The sequence below is a fragment of the Herpailurus yagouaroundi genome, unplaced genomic scaffold (genome assembly GCF_014898765.1).
Source record: "Herpailurus yagouaroundi ecotype Mexico unplaced genomic scaffold, PumYag 142, whole genome shotgun sequence".
Classification (NCBI taxonomy): Eukaryota; Metazoa; Chordata; class Mammalia; order Carnivora; family Felidae; genus Herpailurus; species Herpailurus yagouaroundi.
The window spans coordinates 62,614,239-62,631,423 of record NW_024412397.1 but is presented as its reverse complement, the minus strand read 5'-3'; the positions used below and the strand labels follow the sequence as shown (position 1 = coordinate 62,631,423).

General features: G+C 36.3%; 1 protein-coding gene across 6 annotated transcripts in view; it reads left to right on the top strand.

Annotated features, from left to right (window-relative positions):
- Positions 1–17,185, top strand: part of SPIRE1 (spire type actin nucleation factor 1) — a 203,493-nt gene that overhangs the window by 114,161 nt on the left and 72,147 nt on the right. For all 6 annotated transcript variants that reach the window (XM_040479443.1, XM_040479444.1, XM_040479445.1 and 3 more), the window contains exon 5: positions 14,524–14,601. In XM_040479443.1, the coding sequence (XP_040335377.1) occupies positions 14,524–14,601 (78 nt within the window). The remainder of the gene's footprint in view (positions 1–14,523; positions 14,602–17,185) is intronic.

Sequence of the window (17,185 nt, the reverse complement as noted above, 5' to 3'; positions counted from 1 at the left end):
TGTGTGTGTGTGTGTGTGTGTGTGTGTGTGTGTGTGTGTGTGTGTGTCTGTCTCACACACGCACACAAATGGGATGGAAGGAAGGAAGGTATCATGTTAAGTTTAGGTATGAAATAATATGGAGGTGTGAAATGGGAAGAGACAGAAGTGTGATAGAAATGTCGAAGACTGAAATAAAATCATTTTAAGATTAGAAGTCAGTTGATTTTATTCCAGTATGTTCCTAGCATGGTCTAACCATCATTGCCTCCTTGTTGAGAGTGTGTAGTGTGCTTGCCCCCAACCCCAAATCTACACTAAATATGTTGCTTCACAATAGAATATTTACTATATTTCTTTAATTACTATATTTGGTATAAAAAGAAAAACCTGAGGTATCAGAGAAGTATAGTGTATAAAAGCAATCTTTCTTTTGAAAGAAGAATCCTTTTTTCAAGCAAATAAGTCATTTTAAAATTTATATTTATAATATATTAACACTAGTCATTTTTATTTTTATTTTTTAACTTTAGAGTGAGAGAGAGAGTGTGCAAGTGGGGGAGAGGGGCAGAAGGAGAGAGAGAGAGAGAGAGAATGTGCAGCAGGCTCTGTGCTCAGCACAGAGCCCAATCCCACGACCCTGAGAGCATGACCTGAGCGGAAATCAAGAGATGCTCAGCCAGCTGAGCCACCCAAGTACCCTGACGCTGATCATTTTTAAAAGCCCCTTTGTTGTTGGTGAATCATTTTCTTTCACTCATTATTCATGGGACATCAGTTATATAGCTTTTGCTAGATTTCTGTTCATTTATCTTTAGAAAGGGAGGAGAGGGCAATTAGGTATGCTAAGGCCCCTGTAATCATTAACTTCGCTGCAGAAAGTACAATTCATTGGGCTAAATCTTTGTTTTATTCATTCCCATTTTTTTTAAGTCTTGTTGTATAGGCAAAATGTATACTGATAAACATTTTAAGTGCATGCCTAGTAAAATTTGCTATGAAGTTATTATATACTATTTTACATCATATTTTAAACTTGAGATGGATTTTATAGGAAGGCAATTCACTGTTGAAGATTTTAGAGGAAAGCTCAATATTATAAATATTGAGCTATAACACTCAACATTACTATTAATTGATGTCAGTATCCACTAAAAATTCTGTATTTTAAAATCTAATGATAAAGAAATCCCTATAAAGAAGAAATTCCTAATGCAGTAATATTAGGCATAAATTAATGAACAGTAAAAATAATTGAGATTTATGAAACATTATATGTTCATATTATTATAAGAAGGCATGTAAAATAGATTTTAAAGTCAGTGTCTGTTTTCTAGGAGATTGTGTACTCAAAGTGATGAAAATTTTCTCTCCCCTTGCACTTTCTTGCATCATACACATAAACAATCCTAGAACTAAAGTGGAATATTCCAAACATTTTGATCTCTAAGGGATAAGATGTCTCATATAGTTAAGCCATCTTGGATTTCTTCAGAAGCAGCCTCTACAGGTGTGGATTGTCACTTCTGATTATCTGATTATAATGATCTTTGATCTCTTCTCAAGTGTGGTGCTTAATTAGTTTTTTATTGATATCTTAAACTCATAAATTCTATCTTCATCCACTGTTTTAATTATGGTTTTCCATTTGCATCTTTCAGGCCTGCGCTTAATGGACATCTCCTTAGACCGCCCCTAAACACTCGTGTGTGTGTGTATACATAAATAGATATAGATATATATTTATATCTTACACTCAGTCTTTTACTTTAAAATCAGTCGCCCTGTTTATTTCCTTCCTCACAGTTATCACAGTTGTCTTGATGACCTCTTTTCTTACTCATTGGTATCTACCACAAGAAAATAATCTCATGAAGGGCAAAGACCTTTTCTCTCTGATACACTGCTATATCCCAGTGTAATAGGGCCTCTAAATATTTGATCAGTGTTGAATGAATTAGAGAATATGTGGTTCAGCTACTGTAGATCTTCTTTCTTACCATCTATCTTGAATCTTGGTCCCTGACACTCTTGACTTGTCTCCAGAATGTACAGCCTCCTTCATGTTCTCACTGCCTTGTGCCTTCTTCATGCAGTGGTCTGACATCTCTTGCCTGGGCCATGGGAAAGCCTTCTGATGTAATTTCCCTTTTCATCTACAGTCTACCACCCAGTGTTATGTCGCTGTGTAGAGATCTTGTTGGCTACTTGGTACTTGTAGGTGGAAAGTTTAGACTCCTTGGCATGACATAGGGCACTATTCAGAATCAGGCTTCAATCTTAACCTCTCCAGGCTCTTCATTCACTGTATGCAACCTCCCCTGTAGTCTCTGAGCATCCAGGGACTCTGTACCTACCTGAAGTTCCTGTTCCCCCTCTTCTCTCACCTAGAAAATGCTTACTTATGGGACGCCTGGGTGGCTCAGTTGGTTAAGCATCTGACTTCGGCTCGGGTCATTATCTCTTGGTTTGTGTATTCAAGCTCCGCATTGGGCTCTGTGCTGACAGCTCAGAGCCTACAGCTTGCTTCAGATTCTCTGTCTCCATCTCTCTGACCCCTCCTCTGCTCGTGCTCTCTATCTCTCTCAAAAATAAATAAACATTAAAAAATTTTTAAATAATAAATAAATAAAAATTACTGGCAGTAATAAATTCAGGTGGCAAGATACTTAATATTCACAAATCAGTAGTGTTTCTATACACTAATAATGAAGTAGTAGAGAGAAACTTAAAAAGCACCAAATACAGTTGCACCAAAAAGAACAAAATACCAAGGAATAAACTTAGCCAAAGGGGTGAAAGACCTGTACTGCAAGAACTACAATATACTGATGAAAAAAATTAAAGATGACACAAACAATTGGAAAGATATTCCATGCTCATGGATTGGAAGAATTAATATTGTTAAGATACTCATATTACCCAAGGCAACCTATAGATTCAATGCAATCACTATGAAAATGCTGTTGGGTATTTAATTTTAGAAGAAATAATCCTAAAATTTGTGTGAAATGACAAAAGACCCAAAGTAGCCAAAGCAATTCTGAGAAAGAGCAAAGCTAGAGGTTTCACAATCCCAGACTTCAAGATGTAGTACACAGTAGTAATCAAAACACTATGGTACTGGCACCAAAAACATAGATCAGTGGAACAGAATAGAGAGCTCAGAAATAAACTCAGGATTATATGGTCAATTAATCTATGACAAAGGAAGCAAAAATATACAATGGGGAAAAGATAGTCTTTTCAATAAATGTTGCTGGGAAAACTGGAGAGCTATATGTAAAAGAATGAAACTGGATGGCTTTCTTACACCATATACAAAAATAAACTCAAAATGGATTAAAGACTTAAATGTGAGACTTCAAACCATAAAATCTTAGACGAGAATATAGGCAGTAATTTCTCAGACATCAGCCATAGCCACATTTTTCTAGATACGTCTCCTAAGGAAAGGGAAACAAAAGCAAAAATAAATTGTTGGAACTACATCAAAATAAAACGTTTTTCCACAGCAAACAAAACCATCAGCAAAACAAAAAGACAACATACTATAAGTGGGAGAAGAGATTTGCAAATGATATATCCAATAAAAGGTTAATATCCAGAATATACAAAGAACTTACACAACTCAACATCAGAAAAATAAATAACTCAAAAAATGGACAGAGGCCCTGAATAAACATTTTCCCAAAGAAGACACAGATAGGTGACCAGAAGACACATAAGATGCTCAGCATCACTCATCATGAAGGAAATGCAAATCAAAACCACAATGAGATACCACCCCACACCTATCAGGATGGCTAAAATTAAAAAGACCAAAGAAATAACAAGTGTTGGCTAGGATGTGGAGAAAAAGGAACCCCTGTGCATGGTTGCTGGAATGCAAACTGGTACAGCCACTCTGGAAAACGGTATGGAGGTTCCTCAAAATAAAAATAGAATTGCAAAAAAAAAAAAAAAAAAATAGGGTTACCATATGATCCAGTAATTCCATTATTGGGTATTTAATGAAAACACTAATTCAAAAAGATATATGCACCCAAGTTTATTATTTATAGTAGTCAAGGTACAGAGTATTACCCAGCCATAAGAAAAAATGAGATCTTGCCATTTGGGACAACATGGATGGACATAGAAGGCATTATGTTAAATGAAATAATTCAGACTGAGAAAGACAAATACGGTATGATTCCACTTATAAGTAGAAGCTTAAAAAAAAAAAGACAAATGAGTAAATAAAAAGCAGAATCAGACCTATAAATACAGAAAACAAACTGGTGGTTGCCAGAGGAGAGGGAGGTGAGAGGTTGGACAAAATTGTTGAAGGGGTGTGGGAGACACGAGCTTCCAGTTATGGAATGAATAAGTCATGGGAATAAAAAGCACAACACAAGGAATACAGTCAATGATATTGTAATAGTGGTATAGTAGGACAGATGGTAGCTACACTTGTGATGAGCATAGTGGAATATATAAACTTGTCAAATCGCTACATTGTGCACCTAAAACTAATAGAACATTGTGTGGCAACTATATTCAAATGAAAGTAAAAATTTTTAGAAAAATAAAAATACAAGTAGCATTATGCTAGTGTCTTGATTTTTTGAATGTTTTAGTGATCCACAGTTACGTGTGACTTTATTTTAAACCTCATCATTCAAATTCTTTTGAATAGTTAAATCTTACCCTAAATTTAATGATGGAAGGATGATCTCTAGATGCGTAGATTAGAACCAGTTTACCTTTATCTGCTAATATTTGACCAGATATTGGAATTATGGGGTAAGAAGATGAACTGGAAATAAGCATGAATAAGCATGAATCTCAGTATGAATCTTCACAATATTAACATGAGTGTTTTTATACTGTACAATCGTAACTACTGCTGTGACACTTCATTAAGTATTGTTACTATTAGTGCTATAAGAAATCAAAGTTTCATGATGAAATCTTTGAGCTGTTTATCTTAGATAAGATTATTACCAGTGGAATATTATGTGTGTGTGTGTATAAATGTGTGTATATAAAGTATCTTTTGTTGCGAGGGGAAAAGCGGTGTTTTTGGAATTGACTAAGCTGTTATTATTTTTTGTCTTTTTAAAAAGTCAAATAGCCACATTTAATTACCTACAGTTTATTGGAAAAAATCAAATGTAGGTATTTAGCATCCACCATCTCTTATCAGCCCATAACCAAATCCACCTGTGTTACATAATACCATTGCCAGTGACCACATTCAATCATACTAAGGCATCTGCATGTGATATGACTTCTGACATATTCTGCTTGACTACACTTACAAAGATAAAGTCACAAGACCTCTATCTCATTAACATATTAAGATGTATTTTAGGGGTCCCTTGGTTGCTCAGTCAGTTGAGCATCCGACTTGACCTCAGTTCAGGTCTTGATCTCAGTGTTGTGAGTTCAAACCCTGCTTCCGGCTCTGCGCAGGGCAGGAAGCCTACTTAAAAAAAATAAGTTTAAAAAAAAAGTGTATTTTAGTCAGCTTTCTCATATTCCCTGCCTATCATTCTCCTCATGCCTGCTCACAACACTTCCAATAATAAAACTGGCATTTAGGTTAGCTGGAAATTTCTCCCTACAGCTAAAATGGATTTATATTCTGCCAAGACATGAGCATATCATTTTTTGAAAGAAAGAACTGCCACCAGATGTCTGTTTGTAAGATTGCCATTTGTTCATTTTAATTAGATCGTCCATCATTTGTAACTTTTCATGGCCCTTGTCAATGTCTGTCTTTTTTCTATTGATTTATTATTTTGTGAATGTTAGTAAATGTGCAGAGCATTTACCTCATCAGAAGTAATTAAATTACTCTCTCTGCCCTGGGTATCTTGCTTGTATCACTATTCTCCCTGCTAAAATAATTGCAGAAGAATCTTTATTTAAGATCATGTAAGGGTACCTGGGTGGCTCAGTCGTTAAGCATCTGACTTTGGCTCAGGTCATGATCTCATGGTTTGTGAGTTCAAGTCCCACATCAGGTGTGCTCTAGCCCCACTTCCAGTGAACATGAGCCCCGAGCCCCTCTTCAGGTAAAATATGAGCCCTGCTTTGGGTGAGCCTCAATTCTGTCTCTCTCTTTCTCTCTTCTCTGCTCCTCCTGGGATTATCCCTCTCTCTGCTCTTCATCTCTCTCTCGCTGTCTCTAAATAAATAAATAAATAAATAAATAAATAGCATGTAAGAAGTCTTCTACTTGCAGGTTCTGTAACTTCTTCAATTTAATTAACTTTATTTTAAGAAAATTCGTATGATTCAAACATTCAAATTATACTAAGCTATACCCTTATGCTGGCTGCTGTCCCACAGACAATAAATGCTATTAATTTGTTTTTTGTTCTTATGGAGACATTTTATCCATAACTAACAAAAACATCATGTTTTTTTCTTCCTTTTTTATGCTGTTCTGAACTTTCCTTTTTTCATTTAATAATATATCTTGGAGATCATTTCATATCAGTCCATAGTGTTTACATCTAGTATGAGTTTGTAATATTTTCTTGTGTGGATATACTGTGACTGATTTAATCAGCTCTCTATTAGAAAGATTACTTCTAATCTTTTGATGTTTCATACAATGCTACAGTGGATAGTTTTAAAGCTACTTTTCATGGGTGTAATCATATAGGTAGGATAAATTCCTAAAATTTGAACTACTGGTTCAAATGGCATGTGCATTTACAATTTTCATAAAATATGAAATTGTCTTCAATAGAGGTTTACCAATGATCTTATCCTTTGCATTGTGTAAGAGTGTGTCTTTTCCTATGCAATGTGTTTTTTAAGTGATAGGTGAAAATTTGTATTCCTTAGTTTTAGTTTACATTCTCCTTTGAATGAATGAGATTGGGCAACTTTTCATATGCTTAAGGGCATATTTGTATTTATCAATTGCCTATTCATATCCTTTGCCCATTTTTCTAATGTAGTATTGGTCTTTACTTACCCATTTGTATGTCTTAAGAAAACACTTGTTGTGATATAGATTGCAAATATTGTCCATGATATTTTAATGATCATTTTATGATTATCACTGCCTTTCTTTATGTGTGAAGACTTGATGAGTCTATAGGGGTGAGTCTATAGGGGTGGATAAATATGAAAACTGGAAGGGTGGTTGTATTAGGGAGATACTGTGAGTCCAGCTACTTGAGGCAGAGACATTCATTAAACCCTCAGAGAGAGAGAGAGAGAGAGAGAGAGAGTGTGTGTGTGTGTGTGTGTACACAAAAGTATTGGAAGAATTTAGAATGAATTTCCTTCATTGTGATGACTTCATCTATAGTTTTTTGTAATTTCTTTAATGAACCATATAAATTCAAATTAAATTTTACAGAAATTATCAACTTATAGTTTAGTATCTTAACATTTTACATTTTTTAATTAAATAAAATGCTGACTTTCTTTCATCTTTGTTGTAGTTACCTTTTCCCAATCGTATCCCTTGAGGAGAAGACTATATTACATCTTTAAGAAAGTGTTATAAAACTTGATGAAAATATAAATCATATTCTTTTGTAATTATCCACTAACTCTTTAATGTATATGGGAGACTTCCAGTTATCAGATGAACTGCTATAATTCCATGGGAGTTTTTTGTACCCTAATTTTTGGAACACTAATTTTGGGCTGGTAAATATGATAAAATCCCTTTTTCTTGCTTTTCTCTATGGTAAAAATATCTCAGCTAGGACAGCATGGCTGTTAATCTCTGTGGCTGATATATGTGTTCTTTTTATTACAGGCGACATTTATATAAGTGATTTTGTCACTCGGGAAATATAATTAATAGTAATTTCTTTGAAAGCATATTAGCATATATTGAGTAAAAAAAAGGTTTAAGGAGTTACTAAAACATATTCATTTTTACACATTGAAAAGTTTCTAACTGGGGCGCCTGGGTGGTGCAGTCGGTTAAGCGTCCGACTTCAGCCAGGTCACGATCTCGCGGTCCGGGAGTTCGAGCCCCGCGTCAGGCTCTGGGCTGATGGCTCAGAGCCTGGAGCCTGTTTCCGATTCTGTGTCTCCCTCTCTCTCTGCCCCTCCCCCGTTCATGCTCTGTCTCTCTCTGTCCCAAAAATAAATAAACGTTGAAAAAAAAATTTTTTTAAAGAAAAGTTTGTAACTGAAACATGTACTCACTATATAGAGGAATATCAATAAATGATAAATGGCGTGAAGTGGTTAACAGTATGCAGGAAAATGATCATCATTGAAATGCTGTTATTAAAGTATTCTTTTACTACATGAATATATCTGTAAGGGTGGTTTAATCTAAAAAGAGGCATTTATATGTGAGCTGGTGTTGAACCTATACAAATGAATTAAAATTATTCTGTGAGCATTTGATATCTTGTGATTCACAGAGTAGATTTTATTTGTTTGTTTTTTAAGGTGCCAGGAACTGAAAGTGTTGGCTTGGAGCAGTGCTAATTGCTAGCTTGAGAATGGTTATGTCAGACATGCAGAGAGTTAATTGCCATGCGGGTACTCAATTATAACTTTCTCACCATATTCCAAGCTCAGGTTGGCATCTGTTATTACATTTGTGCATACAAAATAATTTATTCAGAAGCCAGAATATAATTGACAGAAGCTTGTCACTAACACTAGAAAAATATGTAATTTACTTTCAAATAACTCATTTGTTTTTGCTAACTAGAAACCTGAGATTTCTAGTTGCACATTTCTTCAGGCCTGTTCAATTACAGTATTCACAGATTCTCAGCTACTGTATTTGACTTATTTGTGAGTCAGGATTTTGATTTCATGAAGAGGCCAGAGAGAGGTCTTATTTGGTAAAAGAATAAAATGTTATTGTGATGGAATAAAAAGTATTCACAGTGAAATCTCACAGATATTTGTTGGTTTTTAATAACTAGTACTTACTAAATGCTTAACATGAGCCAGGCACCATGCTGTATTCTTTCTGTATTATTTTATGTAATATTAACAAAATCTAGAAAGTAGTTCTTTGTCTGCATTTTACAGATGGGAAAACAAACTGAGGATTAGAGCAGTTAGGTGACCCGTATAAAGACACACAGCTAGGAAGTGTCTGAACTACAGTTTATGGTAGAAATTCAGAAAAATTAAAAAACATGAAATTCTTGGACTATTAATTTAAACTGTCTTTAGTATTATAAAGAGCAGATCGTTTTTCTTAGTAGCAGGGAGTTAGGGATTTTATCACGGCACAAGTAAAGGCGGAGATGTGTAAAGGTGTAAAACAGTAAGACCATCTGGATGGGATGTGTTGGAGAACAGTAAAATTTAAGGTTGGGTGGAAAAGGGACCATGTGCTTCTCATATTACTCAACCAGACTACCCCTAAGACATAGAAGCATGAACTCATACTTCTAGACTAAAGGAACATATTAAATCGTAACTCTTTCAGTTGCAAGTAACAGAAATCCATTCCAATTAGCATGAGTGAAGTAAGGGAATATTTACTGGCTCACATAAATGGAAAGTCTAAGGGTACAGCTAACTTTAGGCGCAGCTGGATCCAGTGTCTCAAACTCTATAATCAGGGCTGGCCTTCTCTGTCTCACTCCCCGGGATGGGCTTTTACTAAAAAGCAGGTAAGATGACAGTCTGTAGCTTAAACCTCACATTTCCTCAGTTTAGTAACTCCAGCAGAAAGTCTTTCTCTTAATTAGAGCAAAAATATCTTGGAGGAAAGTTCAGAAACATATGCCTGCTCAAGAACTAGTTGCTGTGGCTGCACTGGCTGGTGGAGGCTGTGTCCTCACCCTTGTGAGTAGGTGATAAGGTGTGCCAGCCATGGGATTAGCCCTACTCAAACTGTAGGGGCTGAATTCCCCAAATGAAGGAAGGAAGGGGGGAGATGTATCTAGACAAAAGCAACAGATACCCACTGAGAGATGTATTGTTCAGTGCAAGTCAAAGTGTCCTTGAAATCATACATTTTACCTTTAAAATCCATGTAAACTTTATTTTATAGGTCTACATCTAATTGTAATATTTTATTTTTTTATTTTTTTATTATGTTTCTTTATTTTTGAGAGGCAGAGAGAGACAGAGCATGAGTGGGGGAGGGGCAGAGAGAGAGAGGGAGACACAGAATCCAAAGCAGGCTCCAGGCTCTGGGCTGTCAGTTCAGAGCCTGATGCGGGGCCCGAACTCACGAACTGTAAGATCACGACCCAAGCCAAAGTCGGATGTTCAACTGACTGAGCCACCCAGGCGTCCCTAATTGTAATATTTTTTAAATGTTCCATGTGTGGATTGAGTTCCCCCATGAAAAGGATTCTGAGGGGTAAAATTTGAATTCGGGAGGTTTTATTGGGAACTGCTTTGGGGAACACCTGTGAGCGGTGAAGGAAAAGTTGAACTATGATGCACGTGCAGCAGGTTGCAGCCGATCCCACAGGGAGCTCAGAAGTTGGGATGGCCTTTCAGAGATGTCCCAAGAGAGGCAAGGGGGCCTGACCTGTGTACCTCCACACAGACCAGTGATTGGGTGTGGGCTACCCCAGAGATGGGGCATACCCATGACAAGGCAGCTCCTTGCTCTGAGCCCTGAGTGCAGCTCCTAGGGCAGGATTAGGTTATGAGCCACAGCAGACAAAACCTCCAGCAGCAGTGGAAGAGTACTTCATTCCTGAAGTGGGTGCAGGGTGTGGACCTAGGCAACTTACCACAGCATGATAATCCATCACATCTGTGAGTAAAATTTGCTCCAGGAAAATGTGTCCTATTTATCTGTCATTGTAAATGCTCCCTGGCATATCACTATACTGTTTGACCAGAGGTCCCTGGAAATATGGGTACCCCAGTTTGAAGGTGACAGCAGAAACACTGGGAACCCATCATAGGGGAGTAAAAAGATAAACCAAATGAGGAAGATACCGAGGCAGAAAGAACAGTTGAAAGACTTGCCATCATCAGCTTTGGTAGTAGCAGTGGGAATCTAGAAAAAAAGATACATATCTTCATCTTGCCAAAGACCATCCATCTTCTCCTGTACCTGTACTGTTTATCTTGCTTTCTCTTGTTTGGAGCCTAGAAGGACCTAGAGACCATCAGAAATTTTAAAAAACAACATAGGCTTGCAAAAATGGGTTTCTCCATCATGTTTTCAGCTTTTTTCATTATCTTTTGGCTTATAGATCATTGGGTAAACAATATAGTGCTTGCTGTGGGACCAGCCTGTAGGTGACAAAGAGCCCATATTGCACTCTTGGTTATGGATGGAAAGTGTGTTGTTAGGGTGTTGGCCCATGTGTACATACTAGATCTTCTTAGGCACTAAGGTTTCAAGCCAATTTATTTTGATGTTGACTGAATCTTGTTGACGTGTTTAGTATTATAATTACTTCAGTGTGCATTTTTTTCTTTTTATTTACTCTGATTATTATTTATTTTAATCTGTTGACTGAATGAGACACTTAAATGTAATGTGAGCTTGGATTACATGTTTATTTCCCTGAACTGGAAAGCACATGTTTCCGTGTGGCATAGATAAGAGTTTTCTTCCCCACCCCTTCAGTAGATTCTGAATTTAGAGAAGAAAATTCAGAATTTCCTCTGAATAATTTTCCCTTTCATAGGGCTTCTTATTAAAGTTGACTTGATAAGAGCTGTTGAGATTGAAGGGCTTGGTTGAAAGATCTTAATTCACTTATTCAACAAATACTTGCTAAGCACCTACCAAGAGCAAGGCATGCTTCTAGAGATTTCAGGAGCCCAGCAGTGAACAAAATACACAAAAATAATTCCTTATGAAATTTAAAATCTAGTAACGAAAGGCAGGCAGTAAACACATTGAGTAAATCATATAGACTATTAGAAGGCAGGATGATTTTTGGAAAAAGACATAGACTAGGGGAATTGGTAGTGCAGGGAGCAGAGCTTGGGGTTTGTATAGGATTGTATAGGATTGGTCAAGGTAGGCCCCATTGAGAAGGTGACATTTGAGCAAAAATGAGATATGTATGGGAATTAGCTATGTGGAGATGGGGGGTAAAGCATTGTGGAGAGAGGAACAGCCAGTGCAAATGCCCCAAGGCTGGAGTTGGAAGAAATAGGAAGAGATGAGGTACTTATTCTAAGCTTTTGGTATTTGGGTAAGGGAGGGAAGAGCACTGCTGCTGAGAGAGTCCCAAGGTGCCCAAAGGCATTTCACCTCCCTAAATCTCTTTCTTTTCTTTTACGCTTTTAATGATAAAAAGCTAGAAAGAACACTATTCTAGTCAATAGAATAATATATACCTTAAGGCATTAATTCTTTTTGGGATAGAGCTTGGATTAAAGTCCTCAGAGGAACAAAATAAATGTGCCTGTCCTTTTGATCTCTTCCCTGTTCAGCTCTGATTTCAAGATACCACTACTTGATGAAGATTGTGGACTTGGGTTGAAAACCATGGCTTTAAATCATCAGAAATTTTTAAAAAGACAACTAATTATCTGTAGCAAAAAAAGGGGGGGTATTTTAAATATCAGAAAAATTGCATGTACCAGGACATCTGTTGTGTCATTAAACACAGAAAATGGAGGGTCCTAATTTAGTAATGATTATTACTCAGATTTTGACACAATGTTACACTAGATATTAAGTACCCAATTATCTGCAAAGCCCAGTTACAAGTCGTAAAGTCTTCTTTTTCCTTGTGTGTTAGCAGTTCATAAATACTAATTTTAGCAAAAGTAATGTAGAACTTTATCCAGCTTTTTTCTAAGGCTTATCTAAGTCATTGGGAAGCAGTATCAGGACACTTAGATTCCCAACAGGGCCATTCTTCTCATTATCTGGTGTCCCTTCCACACATCTTATCTCCTGTCTGAGACCCTGATGCCACTTCTACCTACTTAACTCTCTGTCCTGCCTGTGGGGAGACCCCAGCCATGTCATTTAGCTTTTGTGAGCCTCAGTTGTGAGCCCAGCCATAACAGGGGTTGTGCTTGGGGTTAAGTGATGGTTGCCTGAAGCCTTAGCACTTGTTAGCTGATATTATTATTCCCCCATACCCTGTTGCAGCCAAGAAGTACTTCCCTCATCCCCCAAATGTCTTTCCTAGCAAAAGAATACGTTATTTATACCACATTTTCTTCAAGTGTTCAGAGTAATTTTATTCTTTTTATATTAATACTCCTATACATTATTAAGTACAAAAAAAGCAGGTGATGTTATTCTCATTTTGCAGATGGTCAATCTGAGATGTTGAGAAGCAAAAAATAAATGGCTTAGAAATGTTTTCTATTAAGTATTTTCATATAAAATAAACTAGGTTTCATAAGGTACATTTAAACTCAGTCCACAAGCATTCAGGCAAATAAACTCAACAAATTATAAAATATGCAAGAATTGATTTGTTGTAAGTAAGGAATGGTATAACACAGATTAGTAATTAATAGCCGAGTAGATGTTTTAGTTATCATGATTTTCTTAAAATTGCAAATGTTGGATTCATGCAGTTTCAAAGGGTGGGGCATTGTGTGTCAACAGCATTCAAATAAATTAAAAATTGAAAAGTGTACAAACTTGCAGTTTTAAGATGAATAAGTTCTGGAGATCTAATATACAGCATGTTGACGGTAGTTAACAATATTGCCTTACATGCTTGAAAGTTTCAAGAGTAGATCTGAAGTGTTCTCACCACGTACACAAAAAGGTAATTATAGGAGGCGGTGGAGGTGGTAACTACCCTTATTGCAGTAATCGTTTTTGCAATATATACATTACCAAATAATAAATAAATAAAAAGCATTTTATATATTGAAATTTACTCATGAAATTATTTGACAAATATATATTGAGTATAAAAAGTGCCAATGCTATATATATTAGCCCCTGAGAATGGAATTTTGCCTCATGAAACCTAGAGGGAAGGTACAAACAAATGTAAAACTACAGTGTAAAAAGGGCTACAGAGGAAAGGTGGATGGTGCTATATGCCACTGTATAGTAGGAAGATTTGACTTAATTGAAGGGAAGGGAAGGCTTTCCTGAAGAATTGATGGTTCTGTTGAGCCCGATATCTGAAAGAAGAGCAGAAAAAGAGAATAAATGAGACCAGGCATGGGGGTGAGGAGAGGAGAACATCTGGGGCCAGACCACATCAGAAGTCAGCAAAAATTAGATAGTGTTTGGATTAAGGGATCTGCAGTGGAGATAAAAAGAAGAGGGCTTAGGTTATATGGAGGAAATAATATCTGTGAGATTTGATGGTGGATTGAATAAGGGCATTGGGGGAAAAGGCAATGTCAATACATTTTAGTGGTGTGAGTTAATATTGTGACAAAGGTTTAGCTGCAAGGCCTAGAAGGAAATTAGAAGGAACAATCTCAGCCCATCTCTCTGTAGTACTGTATCTATTGTAGTTTACCATTGACTGAAATGTATAGGGGAGTAGATTCTGTACTATCTGCTTCAATAATGCTTCTATATAGACTTTATCTGAAGATACCTGTTAGAAATTTTCATTTGAGAAGGTAGCATAATGAAATTTTTATACCTAAATGTTTTCTTTTTATTTTAATTGATAGAATCTTAAGAAGATTCAAGAAATGGAAAAGAGTGATGAATCTAACACAGACCTGGAAGACCTGAAAAATGCTGACTGGGTAAGGTAGTTGGATATTCACTGTTTTGCTTAGTGTTGAAGACAGAGTGTGATGATTTCTAAAATGCTTGTTACTAAGGACTGTAATACGAATTTATATTATATGAATTTGAATGTGCTTAGTCTTACATTTGAGGAAATATCTTCCCCATTTTACAAAACTAACTGATTTTATTAGAACTACCCCAATGTCCCTTCTGATAAAATTGATGTTTTAAAATACTGACCTTCCTGATTATGTTAATGCCTTAGCATACTCTTGTAAGTCAGAGTTTAACCTCTGTTTCAGGATAAGGTGTGAAACTACAGTGTTGTGCATTCATTTATCCGATGAATAGTTACTGTATTAGGGTTCTGAGATGCAGAATTATTCATTCCTGTATTATTATAGGATCTCTGCCTGCATAAAACAGAAGACAGATTTCTAGCACAGATGATTACAGTGTATTTATGCAATACAGTTTGAGTAGTCACTGTTTTTCTGGCATGGTACTAGACCCTAGTAAAACCAAGAGTCCCTGCCCTCATGTATGACTTAGAGTTGGGTAGGCATGACAGCCTTGGGGCTGAGTCATTGTCATGAAATTAGACTGAGGTATGTTCAGGCATCAGTGGGAAGGCACATTTTAGGATTCTGAATTTTCAGGTTAAGGATATTGGTTAAAAAATGATATCATTAGGGGCGCCTGGGTGGCTCAGTCGGTTAAGCGGCTGACTTCAGCTCAGGTCACGATCTCACGGTCTGTGAGTTCGAGCCCCGCGTCGGGCTCTGGGCTGATGGCTCAGAGCCTGGAGCCTGCTTCCGATTCTGTGTCTCCCTCTCTCTCTGCCCCTCCCCCATTCATGCTCTGTCTCTCTCTGTCTCAAAAATAAATAAAACATTTAAAAAAAATGATATCATTAAATGAGGGACTAGGAATATTTGGGGGATATGAACAAATTGCTTTTGACCATATTAGACTTTGCCATATTCTTTAACACCTTTATTAAAGTATAATCAGCATGCAATAAGTTACACATATTTAAAAGGCATAATTTGATAAGTTTTGACATATACACACATACATACATACCCATGAAACCATCATCATAATCAAAATAGTGAGCCCATCCATTAACCCCCATAGTTTCCTCATACCCCTTTGTAATCCTGCTTCCTTTCTCCTCATGATCTGGGAGGAACTCATGGGAAAGCAATCCATGATCTGCTTTCTCTCACTATAGATTAGTTTGCATTTTCTAAAATTTTGCAAAAATGTAATCATATAGTATGTACTGTTTTTTGCTTGGCTTCTTCCATTCAGCATAATTCTTTTGAGATTTCATCCATGTTGTTGCCTCTATCAATAGTTTGTTGTTGTTTTTTCATTTTTTTAATGTTTATTTTTGAGAGAGAGACAGACAGACAGACCATGAGTGAGGGAGGGGTAGAGAGAGGGAGACACAGAATCTGAAGCAGGCTTTAGGCTCCGTGTTGTCAGCACAGAGCCCGATGCGGGGCTCGAACTCACGAACCACGAGATCATGACTTGAGCCTAAGTCGGACGCTTAACCGACTGAGCCACCCAGATGCCCCGATAGTTTGTTGTTTTTATTACTAGTAGTATTCCAATCCATTGTATGGATCCACATGTATTGATGTATGGATATAAATATTCATAATTTATTGATATCTTCACTGAGATATTTGGAATGATATTAATCTAGAACATTTAAGATTAAGGTTAAAAAATAAGTAGCCTGTAATGTCTTGTAAATGGGTATTATCATTTTAGAATAGTATTGTTTATTAAGTTTCCTTTGTGTAGAATACTCTAATAGCCTTATTTCAGGTGTATTTTATCTTGACTAATACATTTTAAAATTTGTTTTTTTAGACGTGGAAGCCAGATAAATAACTCCAGGTGGTCAGAATTTAGCAAACAGCTAGTTTAAACTTGAACTAAAAACTTAATTTATTGCCGTAGGGTAGCCTCATTTAAAAACTGGTAGGATCACTGACGAGAGATGCACTAACTCCAAAGGGAGTTCCATTTGCCTAGATCACCAGCTGCTCTCTTATAAGACCATTAAAATGAATTATTTAGAAAGATTAGAATGAAATGAAAGAATGAAGGAGAATTAGAGTATCTTTGATGGTAGCATCTCAGGATCTCTCTGATGGAATATGTGAATGACTGAATCTCTGGGAGTACATACAGTGACAGTCGTGCATTATTTTACTGTGACTTTTATCTCTGAATTAAATTAAATTTCTGAAAATTTTTGCCAAACAATAATATATAAAGAACTGGCTATATAAAAAGTCTGTTTGAATCCTTTCATAAATTATAGCAAAATCTTCTAATATGAGTAATCATCCCCTAATTTATCTGTTTTAAGTACTCAAAATTTCACATATGTCAAGTTTTCTTAAAGCCCTGGGCAGTCAAGAGAAGAGATAGCATTTTAAAAGATGAGATGATATTTGAACTGGATCTTAAAGGAATGCGTATAAGAAAAACAGAGAAATTGGGACAAGAACATTCTCAAAAGAGATATCTGAATATTTTAGGGATATTGTATTAGAATATCTTTTTTTTTTT